This window comes from Scyliorhinus torazame, chromosome 5 (assembly GCF_047496885.1).
Source record: "Scyliorhinus torazame isolate Kashiwa2021f chromosome 5, sScyTor2.1, whole genome shotgun sequence".
NCBI lineage: Eukaryota > Metazoa > Chordata > Chondrichthyes > Carcharhiniformes > Scyliorhinidae > Scyliorhinus > Scyliorhinus torazame.
Genome location: NC_092711.1, coordinates 118,111,969 through 118,135,081, shown reverse-complemented (window position 1 = coordinate 118,135,081; position 23,113 = coordinate 118,111,969). Strand labels below are relative to the sequence as shown.

Here is a 23,113-nt window from a genome sequence, read left to right as displayed (position 1 = left end):
CATCTCGGAGGGCATTTAAAGAGTCAACCACATTGCTGTGGTTTGGAATCGTGTCGGCCAGACCAGGTAAGGATGGCAGATTTTCTTTTCTGTTCGTTCACGGGATGTGGGTGTCGCTGGCTGGGCCAGCATTCACTGCCCAGCACTAATTGCCCTTGAACTGAGTGTATCTCAGAGAGCATTTTAAGGGTCAACCAGCTGACTGTGGATCTGGAGTCACGTGTAGGCCAGACCAGGTAAGATAAGAAGATTTCCTTCACTGAAGGACAGGAGTGAACCAAATGGGTCTTTGCAACAATCGACAATGATTTCATAGTCATCAGTAAACTTTCAATGAATTCCAATTTTACCTTCTGCCTTGGTGAGATTCATGTCTGGGTGTCTGGAAAATCATTGGGACAGTAAAGATTTTTGAACATTTCCCTTCAGTGGATATAAAAATATTGAAAATGGGATAAAGGTTGTTTGGCTGACAGTCAATCACTGTCTTGTGAGGTAACGAGTCCTTTTGCTTCCTAATTGGCCGAGGAAGGCAGTGTGTCACAAGGATGGATGCGTTGACCGATTAATGGCTGGAGGATGGGGGCAGGTCATGTGATCAAACCTCCAGGAATACGTTTCATCAAAGTTGGCGAGGAGAGAATGTTGTGAATTTCTATCCTAAACTGACAGTGAGGTTTCTGTAAATTTACAGGATAATGGAAGTGGAGGTTTAACAGACGGGATACTCAAACCAAACGTCACATCGCGATCTGACAGTCACTCGATTCATCAGAACCTGAATTTCAGCAGCATCTGGGTGTGGAAGGTAAAAGGTTTGTCTGTTCTGTCTGTGAGGGACGATTTCAGGTCTCAGTGTGACTGGAAAAGCCCCGAGATTCACAAACCCTGGTTAGACCAAACCTGGAGAACTGTGTTCAGTTCTGGGCAGCAAACCTGAGGAAGGAGAGAATGGCCTTGGAGCGAGTGTAGCACAGATTTACCTGAGTGATATCTGAACACCCCGGGGTTAAATTACAAGGCGAGATTGGACAAAAATGTCAGAGTCAGCTGCCTTACAGCGCCGAGGTCCCAGGTTCGTCCTGGTTCTGGATCACTGTCCATGTGGAGTTTGCACGTTCTCCCCGTCTTTGCGTGGGTTTCGCTCCCAAAACCCAAAGATGTGCAGGCTCGGTGGATTGACCACGCTAAATTGCCCCTTCATTGGAAAAAATGAATTGGGTACTCTAAATTTATTTTTTAAAATAAAAAAAAACATTATGGGCAGAGAAGGGCATTCGGTCCATTGAGTCCATGCTAGCTCTCTAATCGGCACGGTGGTTAGCACTGTTGCTTCCCAGCGCCAGGGAACCGGGTTCGATTCCCGGCTTGGGTCACTGTCTGCGGAGTCTGCACGTTCTCCCCGTGTCTGCTGTGGGTTTCCTCCGGGTGCTGCGGTTTCCGGGTGCTTGTTAGGTGAATTGGACATTCTGAATTCTTCCTCTATATAGCCGAACAGGCGCCAGAGTTTGGTGACTTGGGGATTTTCACAGTAATTTCAGTGCAGTGTTAATGTAAGCGTACTTGTGACACTAATAAAGATTATTATTAACTGGAGCAATCCAGAGTCATTCTCCTGCTCTGTCTCTGTATCCTCACAGCTTTATCTCTCTCAGGGATCTATCCAATTTTAAAAAACTGATTTATTGTGTCTATTTCGAAACTCCATCATAGGCAGCAAGTTTAAGGTTATTGTCACTGGCTGTGTAAAAACATTCTTCCTCATACCTCCTGGACCATTTACATGCATAGATACGGAGCAACGTAGAAAATAGAAGCAGGAGGAGACCATTTGGCCCTTCGAGCTCCACCATTCATTACGATCAGAGCTGATTAGGCTCAATAGTCTAATCCCGCTTTCCCCCCATATCCTTTGATCCCCTTCACCCTAAGTGCTGTATCTAACTGCTTCTTGAAAACATGCAATGTTTTGGCCTTCATTAATTCCTGTGGCGATGAATTCCATCGGCTCACCACTCTCTGGGTGAAGAAAGTTCTCGTCATCTCTGTCCGAAATGGTCTACCCCGTATCCTCAGACTGTGACCCCTATTTCTGGACACACCCACTATCGGGAACATCCTTCCTGAATCTACTCTGTCTCGCACTGTTTTTTTAAAAATATATAGATTGAGTTCCCAATTCTATTTTTGCAATTAAGGGGCAGTTTTAGCGTGGCCAATGTACCTACCCTGCACATCTTTGGGTTTGTGGAGGCGAGACCCACGCAAAAACAGGGAGAATGCGCAAACTCCACACACAGACAGTGGGCCGGGATCGAACCCGGGTCCTCGGCGACATGAGGCAGCAGTGCTAACTACTGCGCCACCCACTTTTTATACGTTTCTGTGAGATACCCTCATTCTTCTGAACTCCAGCGAATACAATCCTAACCGATTCAACCTAATCTGCACATCCTTGAACTGGGAGGAAACCGGGGCACCCGGAGGAAACCCACACAGACACGGGGAGAAAGTGCAAACTCCACACAGTCAGGGTGGGAATTGAACCCTGGTGCTGTGAGGCAGCAGTGCTGAGCACTATGCCACCCTCTGTCTTGCAATCCTCAAGAGAAAAACAAATCCTTATCTCCATCTGAAATGGGTGACCCCTTATTTTTCAACAGTGACCCCCTTGTTCCAGAGTCTCCCACAAGAGGAAACATCCTCTCCACATCCACCCTGTCAAGACCCCTCAGGATCTTATATAGTTCAATCCAGATTTTCCCCCAAACTTTAAATCTGTGTCCCGACTGCTTGTACGATCAGTGAATGAAAACAGTTTATTTGTCCACCCAATCGAAACCTGGCATAATCTTGTGTATCTGAATCAAATCTCCCCTCAACCTCCTTTGCTGGAACCATTCTGGTAAATCTCCTCTGCACCTTCTCAAGAACCTTCAGATCCTTCCTGAAGAGTGGTGACCAGAGCTTTATAAAGATTCATAGAATAGAATTAGAGCCATAGAATTCCTACAGTGCAGAGGGGGGCCATTCGACCCATCGGGTCTACACCTATTCTCTGAAAGGACACCATGCCTAGGCCCACACTCCTACCCTGTCCCTGTAACCCCATAGCCCCACCTAACCTGCACATACCCGGACACTAACGGGCAATTTATCAAGGCCAATCCACCTAACTTGCTCTTCTTTGAACTGTGGGAGGAAACCTGAGCACCGGGTGGAAACCCACGCAGAGATGGGGAGAAAGTGCAAACTCCACACACAGAGTCACCAAGGCCGGAATTGAACCCGGGTCCCTGGCACTGTGAGGCAGTAGTGCTAATCACCACCAGAAGCATAGTTTTGGTGTCAATATTACTGTTTATGAAGCTCAAGATCGAATTTGCTTTGCCAACTACTCTCTTAATATGTCTTGTAGATACACAAAACCCCTCTTCACCTCTTTCTCTCTCCTCCCAAAGAGGTCAGTTGGGTTTTTGTGACAATTCAGCAGTTTTCATGGTCACTTTTTCCCAGTGCCGGCCCCACAAATGACCAGATTCATTCAGGTAAATTTCACAACCTCACCAACACCTCACTCCCTATTTTCTGTTTTCAATCCATTTCACAGGGTGGTCGAAGAGGAGGCTTCAAAGTCTGGAGAATCAAACCAAGCTCACATCAAGATCTGACAGAGTTCTCAATTTATCATACCCTAAACATCATCGGAATATCATTGAACATGGAACGAGAAAGCATTGTTGATAGTGCGGGGAAACCGTACATGTGTTGTGTGTGTGGACGAGGATTCAGTCGATCATCAGGCCTCAGAAGCCACAAATGCTGTCACACTGAGGAGAAACCGTGGAAATGTGCGGACTGTGGGAAAGGATTCACTGTCCCATCCAAGCTGGAAATTCATCGACGCAGTCACACTGGGGAGAGACCATTCACCTGCTCCAAGTGTGGGAAGGGATTTACTAAGTCATCCCACCTGCTGAGTCACCAGCGAATTCACACGGATGAGAGACCGTTTCAATGTCCAGACTGTGGGAAGTGCTATAAAGGTTCTGCGGAACTGATGCGCCATCAACGTGTTCACACTGACGAGAGACCGTTCAGGTGCTCTCATTGCGGGACTGGGTTCAGACGATCATCTGACCTCACTGTACATCAGCGAAGTCACACTGGCGAGAGGCCATTCACCTGCTCCAAGTGTGGGAAGGGATTTACTATTTCAGCCCACCTGCTGAATCACCAGCGCGTTCACACTGATGAGAGACCGTTTCAATGTCCAGACTGTGGGAAGTGCTATAAAAGTTCTGGGAATCTGACAAGCCATCAACGTGTTCACACTGACGAGAGACCGTTTAGGTGCTCTCACTGTGGGACTGGGTTCAGACGATCATTTCACCTCACTGCACATCAGCAAATTCACACTGGGGAGAGGCCATTCACCTGCTCCAAGTGTGGGAAGGGATTCACTCAGTCATCCGCTCTCTCCACACACCAGCGAATTCACACTGGGGAGAGACCATTCGCCTGCTCAGAGTGTGGGAAGGGATTCACTCAGTCATCCACCCTGCAGAACCATTATCGAATTCACACTGGGGAGAGACCATTCGCCTGCTCCAAGTGTGGGAAGGGATTCACTCAGTTATCCCACCTGCTGAGACACCAACGAGGCCACAAGTAACCATAGTGATTGGATTTTGCTGTTAACTCACATTCAGGACTGAACCATGGTCATTTGGGTCTCTTTCTGCTGATGACAAACTCCAGCCCATTTACAGGGGCGAATATTCTGGCTAACAGTCAAATAAATTAGATTTGTGTGAAATACGCAGTGTGTTGAAACTTTTAAATATCTCTGACACAATGAAATGAAAAATGATAATGTCTTATTGTCACAAGTAGGCTTCAAATGAAATTACTGTGAAAAGCCCCTAGTCGCCACATTCCGGCGCCTGTTCGGGGAGGCTGTTACGGGAATTGAACCGTGCTGCTGGCCTGCCTTGGTCTGCTTTCAAAGCCAGCGATTTAGCCCTGTGCTAAACAGCCCCTGTTAGTTAGTTCCTTTTGAAATACTCTCGCTCTCCCCCCGTCTCTTCCATCCTCACCTCCAACAAGAAGTGTAAGGAGCTTGTGGAGCTTCTTTGTGACTGAGATTGAGTAAATCCAATCAGCTGCCTCTGCTGCTTCCCTCCCTTCCACGAGCCCACCGGACCAAATTGTCTCTAAATGTCATCCTTTCCCGAGCCCTGAACCCACATCTTTCTCTAGTTTCTCTCCCATCTCCCCTCATGCCCTCACAGAGCTCATCTTGTCCATGAGACCCAGCTGCTGCTCCATCGACCCTATTCCCACTGAGCTGCCGATCAGCCAACTACCCTGTGTCCGTGGATATTGTCAACATTTCTCTCTCTTCAGGTACTGTCCCTCTGTCCTTCAAATCTGCCATCATCATCCCCTCCTCAACAAAACAAACCCTTGACCCTGCCATCCTTACAAATTCCTGCCCCATCTTTTTTTAATAAATATTTTATTGAACATTTTTGGTCAACCAACACAGTACATTGTGCATCCTTTACACAATATTATAACAGCACAAATACAATGACCTATTTTATAAACAAAAAATGAATAAATAATAAATAACAAAAATGAAAACTAGCCCTAATTGGCAACTGCCTTGTCACAAGTAACACTCTCCAAAAATATAATTTAACAGTCCAATATATAATTATCTGTAGCAACGACCTATACATATTATACAGTATATATTAACAACCCTGAGAGTCCTTCTGGTTCCTCCTCACCGCCCCCCCCCCCCCCTCGATCCTGGGCTGCTGCTGCTGCCTTCTTTTTTCCATTCCGTCTATCTTTCTGCGAGGTATTCGACGAACGGTTGCCACCGCCTGGTGAACCCTTGAGCCGACCCCCTTAGGACGAACTTAATCCGCTCTAGCTTTATAAACCCCGCCATGTCATTTATCCAGGTCTCCACCCCCGGGGGCTTGGCTTCTTTCCACATTAGCAATATCCTGCGCCGGGCTACTAGGGACGCAAAGGCCAAAACATCGGCCTCTCTCGCCTCCTGCACTCCCGGCTCTTGTGCAACCCCAAATATAGCCAACCCCCAGCTTGGTTCGACCCGGACCCCTACTACTTTTGAAAACACCTTTGTCACCCCCATCCAAAACCCCTGTAGTGCCGGGCATGACCAAAACATATGGGTATGATTCGCTGGGCTTCTCGAGCACCTCGCACACCTATCCTCCACCCCAAAAAATTTACTGAGCCGTGCTCCAGTCATGTGCGCCCTGTGTAATACCTTAAACTGGATCAGGCTTAGCCTGGCACACGAGGACGACGAGTTTACCCTGCTTAGGGCATCTGCCCACAGCCCCTCCTCGATCTCCTCCCCCAGCTCTTCTTCCCATTTCCCTTTTAGTTCATCTACCATAGTCTCCCCTTCGTCCCTCATTTCCCTATATATATCTGACACCTTACCATCCCCCACCCATGTCTTTGAGATCACTCTGTCCTGCAGCTCTTGTGTCGGGAGCTGCGGGAATTCCCTCACCTGTTGCCTCGCAAAAGCCCTCAGTTGCATATACCTGAATGCATTCCCTTGGGGCAACCCATATTTCTCGGTCAGCGCTCCCAGACTCGCGAACTTCCCATCCACAAACAGATCTTTCAGTTGCGTTATTCCTGCTCTTTGCCACATTCCATATCCCCATCCATTCCCCCCGGGGCAAACCTATGGTTGTTTCTTATCGGGGACCCCCCCAAGGCTCCAGTCTTTCCCCTATGCCGTCTCCACTGTCCCCAAATCTTCAGTGCAGCCACCACCACCGGGCTTGTGGTGTAGTTCCTCGGTGAGAACGGCAATGGGACTGTCACCATAGCCTGTAGGCTAGTCCCCCTACAGGACGCCCTCTCTAATCTCTTCCACGCCGCTCCCTCCTCCTCTCCCATCCACTTACTCACCATTGAAATATTAGCGGCCCAATAATACTCACTTAGGCTCGGTAGTGCCAGCCCCCCACTATCCCTGCTACGCTGTAAGAATCCCTTCCTCACTCTCGGGGTCTTCCCGGCCCACACAAAACCCATGATGCTCTTTTCAATCCTTTTTTAAAAAGCCTTCGTGATCACCACCGGGAGGACCAGCATCTTAACCGCCTGCACCCTCCCTGCCAGTGACAGGGATACCATATCCCATCTCTTGAGATCCTCCTCCATTTGTTCCACCAACTGCGTTAAATTTAACCGATGCAATGTGCCCCAATTCTTGGCTATCTGGATCCCCAGGTAACGAAAGTCCCTTGTTACCTTCCTCAACGGTAGGTCCTCTATTTCTCTACTCTGCTCCCCTGGATGCACCACAAACAACTCACTTTTCCCCATGTTCAATTTATACCCTGAAAAATCCCCAAACTCCCCAAGTATCCGCATTATTTCTGGCATCTCCTCCGCCGGGTCTGCCACGTATAGTAGCAAATCGTCCGCATACAAAGATACCCGGTGTTCTTCTCCTCCTCTAAGTACTCCCCTCCACTTCTTGGAACCCCTCAACGCTATCGCCAGGGGCTCAATCGCCAGTGCAAACAATAATGGGGACAGAGGGCATCCCTGCCTTGTCCCTCTATGGAGCCGAAAATATGCAGATCCCCGTCCATTCGTGACCACGCTCGCCACTGGGGCCCTATACAACAGCTGCACCCATCTAACATACCCCTCTCCAAAACCAAATCTCCTCAACACCTCCCACAAATAGTCCCACTCCACTCTATCAAATGCTTTCTCGGCATCCATCGCCACTACTATCTCCGTTTCCCCCTCTGGTGGGGCCATCATCATTACCCCTAACAACCTCCGTATATTCGTGTTCAGTTGTCTCCCCTTCACAAACCCAGTTTGGTCCTCGTGGACCACCCCCGGGACACATTCCTCTATTCTCATTGCCATTAGCTTGGCCAGGATCTTGGCATCTACATTTAGGAGGGAAATAGGTCTATAGGACCCGCATTGTAGCGGGTCCTTTTCCTTCTTTAAGAGAAGCGATATCGTTGCTTCAGACATAGTCGGGGGCAGTTGTCCCCTTTCCTTTGCCTCATTAAAGGTCCTCGTCAGTACCGGGGCGAGCAAGTCCACATATTTTCTATAGAATTCGACTGGGAATCCATCCGGTCCCGGGGCCTTTCCCGCCTGCATGCTCCTAATTCCTTTCACCACTTCTTCTACCTCGATCTGTGCTTCCAGTCCCACCCTTACCTGCTCTTCCACCTTGGGAAATTCCAGCCGATCCAAGAAGCCCATCATTCTCTCCCTCCCATCCGGGGGTTGAGCTTCATATAATTTTTTATAAAATGTCTTGAACACTCCATTCACTCTCTCCGCTCCCCGCTCCATCTCTCCTTCCTCATCCCTCACTCCCCCTATTTCCCTCGCTGCTCCCCTTTTCCTCAATTGGTGTGCCAGCAACCTGCTCGCCTTCTCCCCATATTCGTACTGTACACCCTGTGCCTTCCTCCATTGTGCCTCTGCAGTGCCCGTAGTCAGCAAGTCAAATTCTACATGTAGCCTTTGCCTTTCCCTGTACAGTCCCTCCTCCGGTGCTTCCGCATATTGTCTGTCCACCCTCAAAGGTTCTTGCAGCAACCGCTCCCGTTCCTTACTCTCCTGCTTCCCTTTATGTGCCCTTATTGATATCAGCTCCCCTCTAACCACCGCCTTCAACGCCTCACTGACCACTCCCACCTGGACCTCCCCATTATCATTGAGTTCCAAGTACTTTTCAGTGCACCCCCTCACCCTTAGACACACACCCTCATCTGCTATTAGTCCCATGTCCATTCTCCAGGGTGGGCGCCCTCCTGTTTCCTCCCCTATCTCCAAGTCTACCCAGTGTGGAGCGTGATCCGAAATGGCTATAGCCGTATACTCCGTTCCCCTCACCTTCGGGATCAATGCCCTTCCCAGCACAAAAAAGTCTATTCGCGAGTAGACTTTGTGGACATAGGAGAAAAACGAGAACTCCTTACTCCTAGGTCTGCTAAATCTCCACGGGTCTACACCTCCCATCTGCTCCATAAAATCTTTAAGTACCTTGGCTGCTGCCGGCCTCCTTCCAGTCCTGGACTTCGACCTATCGAGCCCTGGTTGCAACACCGTATTAAAATCTCCCCCCATTATCAGCTTTCCCATCTCTAGGTCCGGAATGCGTCCTAGCATCCGCCTCATAAAATTGGCATCATCCCAGTTCGGGGCATATACGTTTACCAAAACCACCGTCTCCCCCTGTAGTTTGCCACTCACCATCACGTATCTGCCCCCGTTATCCGCCACTATAGTCTTTGCCTCGAACATTACCCGCTTCCCCACTAATATAGCCACGCCCCTGTTTTTCGCATCTAGCCCCGAATGGAACACCTGCCCCACCCATCCTTTGCGTAGCCTAACCTGGTCTATCAGTTTCAGGTGCGTTTCCTGTAACATAACCACATCTGCCTTAAGTTTCTTAAGGTGTGCGAGTACCCGTGCCCTCTTTATCGGCTCGTTCAGCCCTCTCACGTTCCACGCGATCAGCCGGGTTGGGGGGCTTCCTACCTCCCCCCCCCCCCCCCCTTGTCGATTAGCCATCACCTTTTTCCAGCTCCTCACCCGGTTCCCACGCAGCTGTATCTCCCCCAGGCGGTGCCCCCCCGCCCATCCTCTCCCATACCAGCTCCCCCCTCTCCCCAGCAGCAGCATCCCAGTAATTCCCCCCTCCCACCGCCCCCGCTAGCGTAATTACTCCCCCCATGTTGCTCCCAGAAGTCAGCAAACTCTGGCCGACCTCGGCTTCCCCCCGTGACCTCGGCTCGCACCGTGCGACGCCCCCTCCTTCCTGCTTCTCTATTCCCGCCATGATTATCATAGCGCGGGAACCAAGCCCGCGCTTCTCCCTTGGCCCCGCCCCCAATGGCCAACGCCCCATCTCCTCCACCTCCCCTCCTCCCCCCATCACCACCTGTGGGAGAGAGAAAAGTTACCACATCGCAGGATTAGTACATAAAACTCCTCTTTCCCCCCTTTTTAACCCCCCTCTTTGCCCCCCACATTCGCCCCACCACTTTGTTCAAACGTTCTTTTTAATAACCCGCTCATTCCAGTTTTTCTTCCACAATAAAAGTCCACGCTTCATCCGCCGCCTCAAAGTAGTGGTGCCTCCCTCGATATGTGACCCACAGTCTTGCCGGTTGCAGCATTCCAAATTTTATCTTCTTTTTATGAAGCACCGCCTTGGCCCGATTAAAGCTCGCCCTCCTTCTCGCCACCTCCGCACTCCAGTCTTGATAAACGCGGATCACCGCGTTCTCCCATTTACTGCTCCGAGTTTTCTTTGCCCATCTAAGGACTATTTCTCTATCCTTAAAACGGAGGAATCTCACCACTATGGCTCTGGGAATTTCTCCTGCTCTCGGTCCTCGCGCCATCACTCGGTATGCTCCCTCCACCTCCAACGGACCCGCCGGGGCCTCCGCTCCCATTAACGAGTGCAGCATCGTGCTCACATATGCCCCGACGTCCGCTCCCTCCACACCTTCAGGAAGACCAAGAATCCTCAGGTTGTTCCTCCTTGCGTTGTTCTCCAGTGCCTCCAACCTTTCCACACATCGTTTCTGATGTGCCTCATGCGTCTCCGTCTTCACCACCAGGCCCTGTATGTCGTCCTCATTCTCGGCTGCCTTTGCCTTCACGACCTGAAGCTCCCGCTCCTGGGTCTTTTGTTCCTCCTTTAACCCTTCGATCGCCTGTAGTATCGGGGCCAACAGCTCTTTCTTCATTTCCTTTTTGAGCTCTTCCACACAGCATTTCAAGAACTCTTGTTGTTCAGGGCCCCATGTTAAACTGCCACCTTCCGACGCCATCTTGGTTTTTGCTTGCCTTCCTTGCCGCTGTTCTAAAGGATCCACTGCAATCCGGCCACTTTCTCCTCCTTTTTTCATCCGTATCCAGGGGGGATTCCCTTCTGGTTTACCGCACAGTGTTTTTAGCCATCCAAATTGCCGTTGGGGCTCCTATCAAGAGCCCAAAAGTCCATTTCACCGGGAGCTGCCGAAACGTGCGACTCAGCTGGTCATCGCCGCACCCGGAAGTCTACTGCCCCATCTTCAACCTCTCTCCAAACTCTTTGAACATGTTGTCACCTCCCAAATCCTTGCCTATCTTTCCCAGAACTCCCATGTCTGAATCCCTTCAATCAGGTCTCTGCCCTGTCACAGTCGTGAAATGCAAGAGACAATCAGAATCTCACCCGGAGAGAAAGACAGACAATCCGGGAACTTGGCTCCAACACGGATATGTTCATAACCAGAAGACAAGGATAGCAGCACAGTCGTTATCGAGAGACAACAATACCTGCTGGAGACAGACAGGCAACCAAACAACACGACGCACAACACAAAACTGCCTAGACCCATATGCCCGAGACAGGAAGGAGAATTGGAGACAGACTGGAAGAACACAGACTCCAGACACATTAACCAAAAACAGATGAGAATATTTGAGGGGACAACAGATAGGACCAAGGAGGTTCTACCTGCTCCTTAAAATACCCAAACACAGCATAATAATTTTTATTATTGTCACAAGTAGGCTTACATTAACACTGCGTGAAGTTACTGTGAAAAGCCCCCAGTCAACATACTCTGCCGCCTGTTTGGGTACACCAAGGGAGAATTCACAATGTCCAATTCACCTAACAAGCGCATCTTTCGGGACTTGTGGGAGGAAACCGGAGCACCCGGAGGAAACCCATGCAGACACTGGGAGAAAGTGCAGACTCCGCACAGACAGTGACCCAAGCGAGAATTGAACTCGGAACCCTGGCACTGTGAAGCACAGTGCTAACCACTGTGCCGCCATCAGGGAAATACCACCAGGCAGACTCATCGGATCAGACCGTGAGAGAGAAAATCATAGAACATATATAGAACATAGAACATACAGTGCAGAAGGAGGCCATTCGGCCCATCGAGTCTGCACCGACCCCTTAAGCCCTCACTTCCACCCTATTCCCGTAACCCAATAACCCCATCTAACCTTTTTGGTCACTAAGGGCAAGTTAGCATGGCCAATTCACCTAACCTGCACGACTTTGGGCTGTGGGAGGAAACCGGAGCACCCGGAGGAAACCCACGCAGACACGGGGAGAACGTGCAGACTCCGCACAGACAGTGACCCAGCGGGAAATCGAACCTGGGACCCTGGCGCTGTGAAGCCACAGTGCTATCCACTTGTGCTACCGTGCTGAAATCCTGCAGAATCATTCAATTTACAGTGCAGAAGGAGGCCATTCGGCCCATCCAGCCTCCACCGGACCTTGGAAAGATAACCTTAAGCGCATGCCTCCACCCTATTAAGGGGCATCTTGACAAAATACATGAAAGGATGGGAATAGAGGGATACCGACCCCGGAAGCATAGAATATTTTAGTTCAGATGTGCAGCATGATCGACGCAGGCTTGGAGGGCCGAAGAGCCTTTTCCTGTGCTGTACGTTTAGCCGTTCTTTGTTCTTTGTTTATCCCCGTAACCCAGTAACGTCACCTATCCTTTCTTTGGGCAATAAGGGGCAATTTCGCGGGGCCAATCCACCTAACCTGCACATCTTTGGACAGTGGGAGAAAACTGGAGCAGCCGGAGGGAACCCACACAGACACGGGGAGAATGTACAAACTCCACACAGTCACCCAAGGCCAGAATAGCTGAAACATCAACACACTGCTCCTGGTAGTTGATGGTACAGTGGTTCAATAAATATAATTAGTGGATTGAAAAGGTGTGCAATATAGAGTAAAAACGAATATGCTAGATTAACTCAACAGGTCTGGCAGCATCATAGAATCCCTACAGTGCAGAAGGAGGCCACTCGGCCCATCGGGTTTGCACCAACGCTACACAAGAGCTCCCCACCCAGGCGCACTTCCCCCAACCTCTCCCCGTAACCCCACTTCACCATTGGACTCTAAGGAACAATTTAGCAAAGCCAATCCACCAAACCGGCACATCTTTGGACTGTGGGAAAACTGGAGCACCCGGAGGGAACCCACACAGACACGGGGAAATGTGCAAACTCCACACAGTCACCCAAGGTCGGAATTGAACCCAGGTCGCTGGTGCTATGAGGCAGCCGTGCTAACTACTGTGCCACATCTGTTGCGAGAGAAACAGAGTTAACGTTTGTTGTTCCTTGTTGTAACAGTTCTGTAAAAGGGTGAATGGACTCTAATTTAAAGTCCATTGAAGTGGAAAGTGTTTCACTCAGAGCTTTGACACAGGAAGAACTTTTAGTCTGTGTGAAGCTCAATCTTCACTTACACAAAGCCCGCAGTCTGATTGGCTGGAGGACCAGAGTCCATCCGGTCTTCCAAATCCTCCCATTGGCCGACATCGTTCAGGCAGGAAATGAGGTTTTGGAACCCGCGCCCATGTGGCCAATGGGAAGAACTCAAAATGATACATAGTCTCAGCCAATGAGGGAGATCCGGGATCAGCCCCGCCCCTCGTTCACTCCGATTGGTTGGAAGACCAGCTCGACCTTTAAGAAATGAGTGTTTATAGCTGCGCCATAAGAGGCGGGTCAGGTAAAGGGATGTTCCCGCGCCAGAAAGAATAAGGCGGGAAGACAGGCGCAAGGCGGATGGGAGTTCCCTACACGGGGGGGTCGAGGAGTGAGCAGGAGTAGCCGGGGTCAGTTGAAGTCAGCTGACTTACGGAAGTAATATGGGGGGAGCAATCATGCGAGAAAGAGATCTAGCGGGGAGGGGGGGGGAGGGGGGGAGGGGGAGGGGGGAGGGGGACAACTGGGTTGCTGCTGCGGAAATCCAAAAGGAAATGGCTAAAGAGTGGGTGGGCGAGGATGGTGTGCAACGCTGGGGGAGCGAGCGGGAGCGTGGAGGCGGGATATGGGACTGGCCTAGAGAAGGTAATGGCTAGTCGACACGGGAGGGGGGCAGGTAGCCCCCTAGTGAGGCTGATCACGTGGAACGTGAGAGGCCTGAACGGACCGATAAAAAGGGCCCGAGTGCTCGCGCATTTGAAAGGACTAAGGGCAGACGTGGTTATGCTCCAAGAGACGCACCTAAAGGTGGCAGACCAAGTTAGGCTAAGGAAAGGATGGGTGGGACAGGTGTTCCACTCAGGACTGGACGCAAAGAATAGAGGGGTGGCCATTTTGGTGGGGAAACGGGTAGCATTTGAAGCAAAGAGCATCGTAGCAGATAGCGGAGGTAGATATGTAATGGTGAGTGGCAGGCTGGAGGGAATGGAGGTCGTGTTGGTTAATGTGTATGCCCCAAACTGGGACGATGCGGGATTTATGAGACGGATGCTGGGGCGTATACCGGACCTGGAGGCAGGAAACTTGATTTTAGGAGGGGACTTTAATACGGTGCTGGACCCGGGGCTAGATAGATCCAGCTCAAGGACCGGAAGAAGGCCGGCAGCGGCCAAGGTACTTAAGGGGTTTATGGACCAAATGGGGGGAGTGGATCCATGGCGATTTCTTAGACCTAGGGCTAGGGAGTTTTCCTTCTTCTCCCATGTCCATAAAGTGTACTCCCGGATAGATTTTTTTGTTTTGGGAAGGTCGTTGATCTCTAGGGTGGAAGAAGCTGAGTACTCAGCCATGGCGGTTTCGGATCATGCCCCACATTGGGTGGACCTGGAATTAGGAGAGGAAAGGGAGCAGAGAACACTCTGGCGATTAGATGTGGGACTGATGGCGGATGAGGGAGTGTGTACAAGAGTGCGGGGGTGTATTGAGAGATACCTGGAGGTCAATGACGACGGCGAGGTCCCTGTGGGAGTGGTATGGGAAGCACTAAAAGCGGTGGTCAGAGGAGAGCTGATCTCCATTGGGGCCCACAAAAGGAAAACAGAGGCCAAGGAAAGGGAAAGATTACTGGGGGAGATTTTAAGGGTGGATAGGGAATTTGCAGAGACCCCGGAGGAGGAATTGTACAGGGAGAGGAGACGACTCCAGACGGAATTTGACCTTCTGACCACCAGAAAGGCGGAGGTACTGTGGAGGAAGGCACAGGGGAGGAGGTATGAATATGGGGAAAAGGCTAGTCGCCTGTTGGCTCATCAATTGCGAAAGAGGGCAGCAGCGAGGGAGATAGGAGGAATTAGAGATGAAAGGGGAGACACGGTGCGAAGGGCAGGAAAGATAAATGAGGTGTTCAAGACCTTCTATGAGGAACTGTATAGGTCTCAACCCCCAGAGGGAGAGGAGGGGATGCGGCAGTTCCTGGACCAATTGAGGTTCCCGAAAGTGGAGGAGCGGAGGGGTGGTAGGCCTGGGGGCACCGATTGGGGTGGACGAGGTTATTAAGGGACTGGGAAGCATGCAAGCAGGGAAGGCCCCAGGACCAGACGGGTTCCCGGTGGAGTATTACAGAAAATATGTGGACTTGTTGGCCCCGTTGATGGTGAGGACGTTCAATGAGGCCAGGAAAGGGGGGACTCTACCCCCGACGATGTCGGAGGCGACGATATTGTTAATTTTGAAGAGGGATAAAGATCCGTTGCAGTGCGGGTCCTATAGACCCATTTCATTATTGAACGTGGACGCCAAATTGTTGGCAAAGGTACTGGCATCGAGGATAGAGGACTGTGTCCCGGGGGTGGTGCACGAAGACCAGACAGGGTTCGTAAAAGGGAGACAACTGAATGTTAACGTGCGACGACTATTAGGGGTGATAATGATGCCCCCAGTGGAGGGGGAGGCAGAGATAGTGGCGGCAATGGACGCAGAGAAGGCATTTGATAGGGTGGAGTGGGAGTATTTATGGGAAGTGTTAAGGAGGTTTGGGTTTGGGAACGGGTTTATTAGCTGGGTTAGACTTCTTTATGGGGCTCCAACGGCAAGCGTAGTTACAGGTTGACATAGATCGGAGTATTTCCGACTATATAGGGGAACAAGACAGGGATGCCCGCTGTCTCCATTGTTGTTCGCGTTGGCAATTGTACCTCTGGCCATGGCGTTGAGAGACTCCAGGAAATGGAGAGGGGCGATTAGAGGGGGAGAAGAACACCGAGTCTCGTTATATGCGGATGACCTATTGTTATACGTGTCGGACCCAGCGGGGGGGATGATAGAGGTTATGCGAATTTTGAGGGGGTTCGGGGATTTCTCGGGGTATAGACTAAACATGGGGAAGAGTAAATTATTTGTGATACATCCAGGGGACCAGAGTAGAGAGATAGAAGGCTTGCCTCTAGGGAAAGTGGAAAGAAACTTCCGATACCTGGGGATTCAGATCGCTAGGAGCTGGGGAACCTTGCACAGACTTAATCTGACACGGTTGGTAGAACAAATGGAGGAGGACTTCAAGAGGTGGGACATGCAGCCTCTATCGCTGGCGGGCAGGGTGCAAGCAATTAAGATGATGGTCCTCCCGAGGTTCTTATTTGTATTTCAATGTCTCCCTATACTAATCACCAAGATCTTTTTTAATAAAATAGACAGGAGCATCACGAGCTTCGTGTGGGCAGGGAAAGTTCCGAGAGTAAGGAGGGGGTTCCTTCAGCGTAGTAGGGACAGAGGAGGATTGGCACTACTGAACTTGGGCAATTACTATTGGGCCGCCAATGTGGCAATGATACGTAAATGGATGATGGAGGGTGAGGGAGCGGCGTGGAAAAGACTGGAGAGAAAGTCCTGTAAAGGGACGAGTTTAGAGGCGCTGGTGACGGCGCCGCTACCGATCTCACCTAAAAGGTTTACCACGAACCCGGGTGGCGGCAACATTGAATATCTGGGGACAGTGGAGGCGACAGAGAGGGGTGCGGGGAGCCCTGGTGGGGTCCCCAATCAGGAACAACCATAGGTTCGCCCCAGGAAGAATGGATGGAGGATTTCAGAGCTGGTACCAGTTGGGAATTAGGAGGGTGGGAGATTTATTTATAGATGGGACTTTTGCGAGCTTTGGAGCATTGGAGGAAAAGTATAACTTGCCCCGGGGAAATTTCTTGAGATATATGCAGGTGAGGGTGTTTACTAGACAACAGGTGAGGGAATTTCCGTTGCTCCCGACACAGGGGATACAGGACAGGGTGCTTTCAGGGGTGTGGGTCGGAGAGGGCAAGGTGTCAGAGATTTACCGAGAGATGAGGGAAGAGGGGGAGGAGTCAGTGGGTGAACTAAAAGGAAAGTGGGAAGAAGAACTAGGGGAGGAGATAGAGGAGGGTATGTGGGCTGATGCCCTAAGCAGGGTAAATTCCTCTTCCTCATGCGCCAGGCTTAGCCTGATTCAATTTAAGGTGCTACATAGAGCACACATAACGGGAGCAAGATTGAGCAGGTTCTTTGGAGTGGAGGACAAATGTGGGAGGTGTGGCGGGAGCTCGGCAAACCACGCACATATGTTTTGGGCGTGCCCGACACTGGAAGGGTATTGGAAGGGAGTGACGGGAGTGATTTCGCGGGTGGTGAAGGCCCGGGTCAAACCAGGCTGGGGGTTAGCTCTATTTGGAGTTGCGGAAGAGCCGGGAGTGCAGGAGGCGAAAGAGGCCGACGTTGTGGCCTTTGCGTCCCTAGTAGCCCGGCGCAGGATCCTACTCATGTGGAAGGAGGCGAAACCCCCCGATCTGGAGGCCTGGTTAAATGATATGGCGGGGTTCATTAAACTGGAGCAGATAAAGTTTGCCCTGAGAGGATCGGCTCAAGGGTTCACCAGGTGGTGGCAGCCATTTCTCGACTACCTAGGGGAACGTTAGAGGGAAGACAGATGACCAGCAGCAGCAACCCAGGGGGAAGGGGGGGGGGGGTTTAGTTTAGTTTAGGTCAAAGATAAAGGGGTTTTGTTACTTGTGTATTGTTAAAAATTTCTGTATTGTTATTGTTGCGTTTGCTTTGTAAGAGGGGAAAAATTGTTGTTTGGGAAAAAAATTTCAATAAAACATATTTTAAAAAAAAGAAATGAGTGTTTATCAAATAGCTGCAGTGATATCAGAGTGTGGGTGGAGCTGGGCTGTCTGACTTCACTACAGCTATTGGATAAACACCCAGTTCTTAAAGGTACTCTCACATGACAATTCTGAATTCTCCCTCTGTGTACCTGAACAGGCTCCGGAATGTGCTGACTAGGGGCTTTTCACGGTAACTTCATTGCAGCGTTAATGTAAGACTACTTGTGACAAAGATTAGGATTGTAAAAAACAATATTTCGGCAAATTTCCATCCCGCCCGCGATGATTTGCGCGGGAATATGACCCCAACAAATGGGATGAAGCCAAATCTTTAAAAGTTAAAGTCTTTATTTCAAATTGTTGCCGTGCTGTCAGGGAAAGGGTTAACTTCTCTGCTTGTTTACAAAAGGGAAGAGGAAACATTCGCAAAGCTTCCCACAGATTGTGAACTCCGAAACATAACTTCAAGGCTTAAGTTTATCTTCAGAGATTGAAACGTTTTGGTGCCTTTTCCAATTGTACCAGTAAATTGTGATTCACAATGAAAGGTTCACTTTCACTCAGTAATTAGAACATTTCACTTTCTCAGCACTCACCCTTTAGATCAATTCCCAATTGTTCTCTTCCCTTGTAGCTGGTGTGTGGAGAAGATCATGTTCATTGTGGATCTGTCAGCACAGAAACCGCACTGTGCTTCTGGATACACTCAGTCTGCAAGTAGATGAATCTTTTAAACATCACCCAAGTGAACGTGTTCCCCTGACTCTAAGGAGTGAGATGTCCCTGTAGTTGATGCTGTCTCCTCTGTCACTGCTGTTTTTATTGCATCACACATGTTCCGTGGACCAGTCTCACAGCCCAAAAGGGGCGGGCAGGAAGGTGTGACAGTCGATGGGACTTTCTGTGTGTGAGCAGTTCAGCTGGAATTCCATCCTTGCCGGGCACCTTTCTGCTTGCTCAGCAATCAATGGCCTTTTCCAGCTCAAATGATGAGAGTTCCTTGTCCAACTCAACCAGGCCAGGAAGCTGGAGGAGAGTCAAACAGAGACTAGGAGATGCCCTTCTCACAGGGGTACAGCTCACTATTGTGTTCAACCCAGCTCCTCCTCACTCTTTTACCATGACTGAACTGAGCATGCTCAGAGCACACACCCACACTGCACCTGCGCACTGGCCTCGTACACTCACTGACCGGGAACTTTCTGCAGCGTGGGGGATTCTGGGAAACACAGCCGCCATAGAGAGCAATTAGGAAACAGGAAGATTCTATTTCCCAGTTAGCAAAACAGAAGATCCACAGTTAGGCAAGATGCTGGGCATGAAGCACAATGAGAGGTTTGGATACTTTATTTAATACAGAAGCACATTATTCTGATATCACTGCGACATGGGCAGCAAGCAGGCTGATCTACAGTATGTACAGTATTTACAACACCTGGGACACGGTAAATCATCTCATCAAACCAGTGATAGGTTTGTTTACTTTTCATAATCGTGAATGGGTCACACTCACGATTCATGCAAAATGCAACTCCAGGTTTTTTGACCCACTCCCTCCAGACCTGTTTTCACTCCAAGGGTCTTGACATCTGCATTAGTTTTTATCCAGCCCTGTATGTTCAGCTCACACTGGCCAACAACCAGCCCCTCCTGCACTGGGCCACAGGGTTTCCATCACCAAAAATCCGTCCTGATCCACGTACATCGACGCTACCACCAAGAAAGCACAACAGTGCCTATACTTCTTCAAGAAACTAAGGAAATTTATCATGGCCACACTGACTCTTTCCAACTTTTACAGATGCACCACAGAAAGCATCCTATCTGGCTGCATCACAGCCTGATATGGCAACTGCCCGGCCCAAGACCACAAGAAACTTCAGAGAGTAATGAACACAGCCCAATCCATCACACAAACCTGCCTCGCATTGTAATTGAAAATATGGAAAGATGTGTCATTTGAAACATGGAAGTCTGGCAATATCTGGTCTGAGAGAAACATGAGAGGATACAGGGAAAGATCCCATAAAGGGTTAACAACTGCTGCAAAGAGCAGGATTACAAAATGCAGATTCCTTCTTCCAAACAGACTTAGCAAACAAACAGGATTTTTGTATGAAGCTAAAAACAATGGCTCACACCTTCATTGAAATTAACCATCTTAGTAAGCATTTGGAAAAGCATGGATGAGGGTTTCAGTTGAGTTAGGTGATAAATGTAAACCTTTCAAGTCATAACCAAGTGGATTTTAGCATAGAGCTAAAAGCAATGATTCACACCTTCATTGAAGTAAAATCAGCAGATAGAAAAATATATAGGTATGAAATTCTGTTAACACCAGGTAAATTAAAGAAAATTGGAGACTATCAGTCTACGAGAAACATAATTTAAAGCCAAAATCAAAGTCAAAATTATGAGCTGGGGACACAATTGGAAAATAAAACTATAGAAATGACAGGAATTAAAAGTAACACATCCTGAAATCAAAGCATTTTGTACATCACAAAGGAAGAATGTAATTGGATCTATGAACTGAGGTCATGCCCAAAATAAAAATTTAGTTGTGTGAGAAAAATTCAGATTAAAGGTACCTTTTACAATCCAAGTGAAATAAAAGTTACTTTACAATAAAGTCATAAAAACTTAATAACTGTTAGAAAGATATATAAACCCTGAGAAAGGGGACAGGAGATTAGGAAGTCCAGGAGAGAAGCAGAGAAGGAACAAGCAGCTCAGAGTCAGCTCGGTCATGGGAAAGGGACAAAGCAAAGTAGCCGAGCTAAAACAGCTAATACATCTAAGGAAGACCAGAATTTAAAGAGGAGGCAGAGTCAGCTCAGACACAGCCAGCAGAGCCAGCTCTCACAGCTTGGTACATGGGAAAGATAGGACATAGCAACCGAGCAGAACAGCGAATACATCTGAAGACGACCAAAATAATTTTAAAAGACATTGTCAAGGTGGGCCTGAAGGTCCCTTCAAACAACCAGAAGGATCCAGAAGCAAGATCTTTTTACCTTTCTGTAAAGACCGTCATTGCAGCTTTTAAAAGAAATAAATATAATAATAAAATAACTTAAAAGTTTTAACCTGAAACAGTGGTTATTCCAAAGTCTACTTTACTTACTTAGCAATGCAGGACCCAGGATCAATGCTACCAAGTGGTAAGTAGATGAAATCTTCTGTGAAGGTATGGGTTATACCGGGGGATAACTTGAAAACATAGTTTGACCTGAATAGCACAGACTGAAGCCTGCATCGGAGTCAGGGAGTGAGAATCCCTGTTCACCATTTAGAATATCGACCCTTTTTGGTATAGGGGGAATTCTAAGAATAGTGGTGAGTTTTCAACAACACCATCCATTGACTCTATCCACAACTCCTGCTGCCTTGGGAAAGTGGGCAGCATAATCAAAGACCCCTCCCACCCAGCTTACTCACTCCTCCAACTTCTTCCATCGGGCAGGAGATACAAAAGTCTTAGAACACGCACAGATTGAAAACAGCTTCTTCCCCGCTATTACCAGACTCCTAAATGACCCTCTTATGGACTGACCTGATTAATACTACACTCCTGTATGCTGCACTCAATGCCTTTGTCCATTCACCTGAGGAAGGAGCAGCGCTCTGAAAGCTTGTGATTCGAAACAAACCTGTGGGACTTTAACCAGGTGTTGTAAGACTTCTTACTTTGTCTATATATTTACATTGTGTACCTTATGTTGCCCTATTATGTATTTTCTTCTTAGTTTACTTTCTTTTCATGTACGAAATGATCTGTTTGAGCTGCTCGCAGAATAATACTTTTCACTGTGCCTTGGTACACGTGACAAAAGTCAAATCCAATCCAAATCGAGGGAGCAATCTGCCTCTCTTGCATTGGTGCACTGCATTTCCCTCATAACACAGTGGCATAGAAAGGTGACAGCACAACACAAAGGCACTCAACAACTTGTCTCTGTGCCAACTTTCTGCAACAGACACAATCCGCTGTCATTGGCCCTGAACTCTGCAGATATTTTTCTCTTCAAAAGATACGAACAGGTGACCAAGGAGCTGGACTTGGCTATTCAACCCAGTCTGCTCCACCATTTAATAAGGTCATGGCTGATCTGACAGTAACAGATAGTTGTCCAATTCTCTTTTCAAGGCATCAATTGAATCTGCCTCCACCACATTTTCGAGCAGTGCATTCATGATCCCACATGCAGCACAGAATGTTTTTCTTCACATCATAAGACGTAGGAACAGAATTAGGCCACTCGGCCCATTGAATCTGCTCCGCCATTCAATCATGGCTGATATTTTTCTCATCTCCATTCTCCTGCAATCTCCCCATAACCACTGATCCTCTTATTAATCAAGAACCTATCTATCTCTGTCTTAAAGACACTCAGTGATTTGGCCTCCATGGCATTTTGTGGCAAAGAGTTCCACAGATTCACCACCCTTTGGCTGAAGAAATTCCTCATCTGTTTTAATTCCTCCTCATCACCTGAAGAAGTAACTGTGCCCCGAAAGCTAGTGAGTCAAAACAAACCTGTTGGACTTTAACTTGGTGTTGAGACTTCTTACTCTGTTTCAAGGATCGCCCCTTTAGTCTGAGATTGTGTCCTCTGCTTCTAGTTTTTCCGACAAGTGGAAACATCTTGTCCATGTCCACTCTACCCAGGCCTCGCAGTATCCCGTAAGTTTTAATAAGAAACCCCCCATATTCTTCTAAACTCCAACGAGTACAGACCCAGAGTCCTCAACCTCATGACCTCATTAACACTACACCCTGTATCCTTCATCCGATGCCAGTGCTTATGTAGTTACATTGTATATCTTGTGTTGCCCTATTATGTATTTTCTTTTATTCCCTTTTCTTCCCATGTACTTAATGATCTGTTGAGCTGCTCGCAGAAAAATACTTTTCACTGTACCTTGGTACACGTGACAATAAACAAATCCAATCCAATCGTTCCTCATACGACAAGCTCTTCATTCCAGGGATCATTCTTGTAAACCTCCTCTGGAACTTTTCCAAGGACAACACATCCTTCTTAGATATGCAGCCCAAAACAGCTCATAATACTCCAAATGGTGTTTGATCAGAGTCTTATACAGCCTCTGAAGTTGTAAGAATCTGTAATTGATGGGATCTTAAACTGTCGAACTACGCC

At 48.7% G+C, this 23,113-nt stretch overlaps 1 protein-coding gene across 4 annotated transcripts in view; it reads left to right on the top strand.

Annotated features, from left to right (window-relative positions):
• LOC140421705 (uncharacterized) overlaps positions 1-20,985 on the top strand; it is a 29,566-nt gene extending 8,581 nt beyond the window's left edge. For 2 of the 4 annotated variants that reach the window (XM_072506545.1, XM_072506544.1), the window contains 2 exons: positions 695-808; positions 3,611-4,819. In XM_072506545.1, coding sequence (XP_072362646.1) covers positions 3,722-4,675 — 954 coding nt within the window. In that variant the 5' untranslated portion in view covers positions 695-808; positions 3,611-3,721 and the 3' untranslated portion in view covers positions 4,676-4,819. Of the gene's footprint in view, positions 1-694; positions 816-3,610; positions 4,820-19,749 lie in introns of those variants that run through there. The other 2 variants (XR_011947019.1, XM_072506546.1) reach the window with 2 other exon arrangements.
• Positions 20,986-23,113: the final 2,128 nt, after the last annotated feature.